The 5,332-nt window shown below is 46.3% G+C and overlaps 1 protein-coding gene across 1 annotated transcript; it reads left to right on the forward strand.

The window, feature by feature from the left end:
- The first annotated feature begins 341 nt into the window (after positions 1 to 341).
- On the forward strand, positions 342 to 2,410 carry LOC129593098 (uncharacterized). Its single transcript, XM_055489288.1, has 7 exons — positions 342 to 511; positions 632 to 728; positions 831 to 837; positions 1,193 to 1,275; positions 1,375 to 1,479; positions 1,556 to 1,715; positions 2,030 to 2,410. Exons 1-7 carry the CDS (start codon positions 404 to 406, stop codon positions 2,298 to 2,300), a joined length of 831 nt encoding a protein of 276 aa, XP_055345263.1. The 5' UTR covers positions 342 to 403; the 3' UTR covers positions 2,301 to 2,410.
- Positions 2,411 to 5,332: the final 2,922 nt, after the last annotated feature.

Here is a 5,332-nt window from a genome sequence, read left to right on the forward strand (position 1 = left end):
GCCCAGTGCACTGTACGACTGAGCTCAAAATATACGTTTCGTACAAGTACACTGCACCGCTTGCGTACAGAATGCTGGGTATGGGGCTATGCGACCATTTAGTCCCACATTGTACGACCAAACAAAAAACTAAATTGCGCTGAGTCAAATAGAATTTCCTTTCATGAGATCGCTATTCTGTCCTCTTCTTGTTAGAAAACGGCAAACGATTTCTCTCAGAAGCATATTCAAAAGCCTACTAAATAATGCCATTCTAAATAAACGATCGCGTTAAAAAAAACGCCATTTATATCATTCTCACCGGATCTTTTACCTTGAACGACATGTTACAAAGGACTAGACGGACATTATAGCATTTTATAAACTGTCAAGCATATATTTTTAGTATTCTTTCTTGTGTAGTATGCGACACGGCAACCCGTTATTTCTTTTTGCCGGTCAATTATGCTGCTGTTTCTGCATTACATCCGCCACGATCCGTTATGATGGAAGTTACATAACTTATGGAACGGTATGGTGTTACAAACTTACGGATCATCACAATCGCACTATAGCGCCCTTCTCAGCGATCGAACTGGCAAAGTTTAAAATATGAGTTTTGACTTTCATTTCCTTCTTTATTATTGTACAGGGCGACACCATAGTCTCCACATCTCACAATCACCGCGGCACCCGTGAGCCGCATCGGAAATGGAATGTCGAATGCCTTGACGGAGAAGCCATGGTGGGTAAGCACTGCAGTTGTCAATGGCATGAAATTAATCGTTTCAAAAGCATGACCTCGTTGCGTAATGGCAAACTAACTGCAGCGCTGCTGGTTTTTGTTTCAGGAATACAGTAAGTTAAGAAAATCGGGTATTGAAAAGCCTTTAAGTCTTGGTGGAATTACCCAGTTGTCCGTATTTCAGAGATTTCTACAACGATTTCATAGTAAGTACCAAGTATCCAGCCGTTGTTTTATATGTTGACAGTCGCCGTTGTATCACTTCCGTAAAATTTTCTTTTCGAAAAGAGGCTCGTCAACGTATGGTGCAAATTCATGTTCCCATATAAACCAGCCACCAATGGACACTACCCATATTATCCACAGTAGGTTGTGCAACAAGATGGTGCGCGTAATCGACAATGGTATAGATTGCGTGTGTAAATTAAGGCAGCCGTTAACTATTGGATATTTGTCTTCTTACTGCAGCTGCTTAATAAGAAATTTTACCACCGCCTATCATTGCTACGATCCCAGAGAGCCTGGTGTTAGCCAAAACACTTTTATTACCGGTAACTAAAATTTCCTTACAATAAACCATTTTATAATACCAACAGTGCTGTATCCACATGATAGACGTTTAAAAATCCAGAAATTTTTTCCAAATTCAGGTTTTTGGTCGTCCCATTACTCACCTTACATTGGACCCCCAAACGATAATTTCGTCAAATGCTGCCTGACACCCAGGGGATACTATATCGATTACGCGTCGTGCTGTGAGTTATTGTTACTGAAGACTACGAAATCGACTGTTACTACAGTACTTCGCCGGATAATTTCAAGTTCTTACAGACTATTTTCCCACGCATGATCAGTATTGGGAGTATTACGACTCCCTCTTCAATTTCATCGTCATGTGCTCTCAGGGATACGTGGCAACGGGACTGGCCTGCAAACTGGACCCTATTGGTGGAGACTACCATATTGACTGGATTCAGTGCTGCCGATTGGGGTATTTATGTAGTATTTTGTGTAGATGAATTATTGCCAATCCAGTAAAAACAGACAAAAAAAATAGGACCAATGCAGTTCCACATTGAGTTCTATAATGACGGATTCTGCTGAAACTGCTTACTTTTTTTCGTATAAAGTGTGCAAAGTGAACGGCCCATTGTACTGCTTCACAATAAAAACCAGCCCTTTGGCTCGTTAGGCAGTTAGCCATAACATTTATGAAATATTACCACCAATGGTCGATCAAACTGTCGTAAATTGTAACCAGGTGCCATTGCGTTTTTATAATTAACACTTTTACAAATACTGCAGGTATGGTGCGCCTTCGGCTGCTTCGCCTCCGTTGGTCAGCAGTTACAGTGGACATCCCGTCTATGTTGCCCGTGAGCCACATCAGCCTCTTCCCATCCCGGACAATTACCACGCTCAATACAAAATCACCTCGGGTGATGGTGATTTTTATTCCGATGCAAAAAATCCGGCGTCTGCCCGTGGCCTCGTACGACAATGGTTTCGTAATCTGCCCGCTTTGAACGATTCGTTGGAAAATGTGCAACACACAAAAAGACCGAGGTTGGCCTGATTGCCCTTATTACTGGAATCATAACCTCACTGTGTAGCATGGTGTTTTATGGTTATCGTTAGCCACTCGGATGCCGTTTGCGCTGATACGCTTGAAGTTAGTTTTTTTCTGTTAGTGGCATCTCTAATGTATCGCGCAGTATCCGGCAGATCAGATGTGGAAATTAGAATGGATAACAAGATTGAAAGCACTGATAAAGGCGCATTGAGTAACATGGTTGATTAGTGCTTCACCCAGGTGATGCTTTGGAACTTCGCTACCGTTCGGATAAGGAATTGCTGCACACCGAACTTTCGAATTTACGCAAAAGTCGCTGTTCCAAGCAGTCTTGGAGTAATCATATCTAAACAGAGAAGTTTCGATCTTTTTTTAGGTTTTTCATATCAGTTGCAAACATTTAGCGTGGGCAGGGCATAGCTACTAAGGGATACGGCACTCAAAACATTCAGTCCCCTGGAAACTGAATTTTTAACCATGAACGCATTCTTCGATATTTAACCCTTTCTTGTTCTACGAACTGCACTTTTGCCCGGCCAGTTTCTAGCCTGGAGCCCAGATAATAATGTGACCATATTGTATAGTGAACCCACTAATGTATACTATTTTTCATAGGATAACTTTTATTTCTCCCAACCCTCTAGGGATTTATGCATGGTTTTCGCCATGTAGTCGGATTGCTAGAAAATAAAAAGCGAAAGTTTTCGTTCATGTACACGAATTTGGTACAGGAGGCACCGGGTCACCTATCTTAACTGTCACCGCAAGTTAGAGTTCTGCATGCCGGACAAAACATTTTCTGCACTCAGACAATGAGTTACTGAACGCTAGGCCTACCTGAAAACTTTAAGGTAATAATTCGCAGCGATAATTTTAACTAGAAGAAATTTCCTTGTTATTATCATTTTTGGTCGATGTTTAGCTCCGTGTAGAATTTTTATTTTGCCATTCTTGCGAAAGAATATATCTCTTGGGAAAATGGGGCAGGTGAAGCGGTGGGCATGGCAGGATATCTGGAGAAACATTTCAACCGGCCAAATGTGACAGCTGGCGAACAGAGGCTCACGATAGTGAGGAAGATGAGGCTTTATTGTGTGATAGCAATAAAGTACAGCACAGTGCGTGAGCAAAATCATGACTGACAAGAATGATCGGCTGAATGAGCCGTAACATGGAAAATGCCTATCTGCGGCACTGGGCTGATCCAACACGAGCGAACGAACGCTGACTGGCCGAGACGTAAAGCCGTAGGCGTGGTAAGGCGTAGCCGAGCCAGAGTCGAGGCCGATACGGCGTACGAGAGCGAGTGCGACTCGGTGTGAGTCAGCACACCGGAAGCGGGACTGTCGCTGGCTGCCTACTCGTAGGCTGCCATGGCGACTGGCCCAACATGCCTCTGGGCGGGAGTCCGAGCCCCTGCGAAGGACCGGCCTAATACCGCTCCAGTGCTCGCTCCGCACACGACCCTATTGGGGTCGGTGGCTGCGCCTCGGAAGTGTCCGATGAAGGTCTCTCGGTGCCGCGTTCTCCTCCGGACCCGTGGTGGCGATACAACTCACGGCAGAAATCCGAAGGTCGGTCGGGTTTCTTGTTGGACCGGTGTAGGCTTCTGTTGATGAACATCCGTAACGGCAATAAAATGAAAGTAAAAATGAACACCAATCTCTCTCTCTCTTAATCAAACATTATTTCATAGTTAGAAAAACAGAAAACCAAAATCAAAGTCTTTGGTCCGGGCCTTTGATCCGGGGCTCATTCCGACATTATGACGTCCGTTATCGGGGTCTCCTGTCCACAAGGTGTCCGGTCATCCAGGTCCGAGGCATCGGTTCTTTGGATACCCGATGGTACCGGTTCATGCTTCATCGAGGGTCGGGTAAGAAACGGGCACGAAACTTACATCCGACCAATTGACTTTGGGTAAAATGTAGATCTCCGTGGTCGGGTGAGAAACGGGCTTGAAACTCACTTTCCGACCGGGGATCTTCCGGTTAAAGTGACTGGAACCCCATAGCCAGGTAAGACGGGCTTAGACTTACATCCAGCCGGGGTTCATAGGGTGAGCTGACGGGGGAGGCACTGTCGCTGTTTGCGAAAGCCGTAAGGCATCCTCCTTGGGTAAGGAATAAGACCTATTGGGTCCCTTGGTGGGGAATCGTCCGGTAAAATGCCGGAGTTCCGAAGTCTCGTCCTGACAAAAACCGTTATTTCGCGTCCTGTCGCTTATTGGGCAACGTGGACCGGTTGATTTCGGGCTCCGATGGGTTGAATCCGGGGTAGCCATGCTTTGTAGGAGGCAGCCTCGGGTACTGATTCTAAGTCCCGAGTCAACCTCGCTTACACTGGCAGATCGCTGTTTTAGCGGTCTGGTGGGAGTTCCGGGTTCATAAGGTGAGTTGATGGGAGAGGCACTGTCGTCTTTTGCGAATACCGTAAGGTACCCTCTCCAAGTGCGGGATAAGACCTATTGGGTCTTTTAATCGGTGAATCGTCCGGTGATCCGAGGTTCTATCCTGGCATAGCCGTGATGTCGTGTCCTGTCACCTATTGGGTAACAAGGACCGGTTAATGCCTGGTCTCTATTCCGGTCCGAATGATGGTATGGTCTCTGTGCGGGGGTCCGAGCCCTCATTCGGTTGGCTTCAGAGTTTTAAAGTCCGATGGTAGCCTCGGTGACCGAGGGTCAGGCCAGCTCCGGTTGCAGAATCAGAGTCCATGCTCAGCCTCGGTCGCTGAGTCTAAATCCGTGCTCAGCCTCGGTTGCTGAGTCTAAGTCTTTTGGCAGCTTCGGTACTCAAGTTAAAGTCCGGGTTATACCCTCGGCTGCACTGGCAAATGGGTACACTGATGTTCCGCTCGGCTGAAATTCCCAAGTTCGTCTCCTGTCACCTATTGGGTAACTCGGAGAGGATATTCGCCGGGGTTCGAAGGGTCAAGGCAGCCTCAGTACTCGAGGTAAAGTCCCGATGTACCCTCGGCTGTGATAATAGATCGCGGTCACGCGATGTGCTGGATGTTCTGTCCGGCCAAGATCC

This window comes from Paramacrobiotus metropolitanus, unplaced genomic scaffold (genome assembly GCF_019649055.1).
Source record: "Paramacrobiotus metropolitanus isolate TYO unplaced genomic scaffold, Prichtersi_v1.0 Parri_scaffold0000059, whole genome shotgun sequence".
Taxonomy (NCBI): domain Eukaryota; kingdom Metazoa; phylum Tardigrada; class Eutardigrada; order Parachela; family Macrobiotidae; genus Paramacrobiotus; species Paramacrobiotus metropolitanus.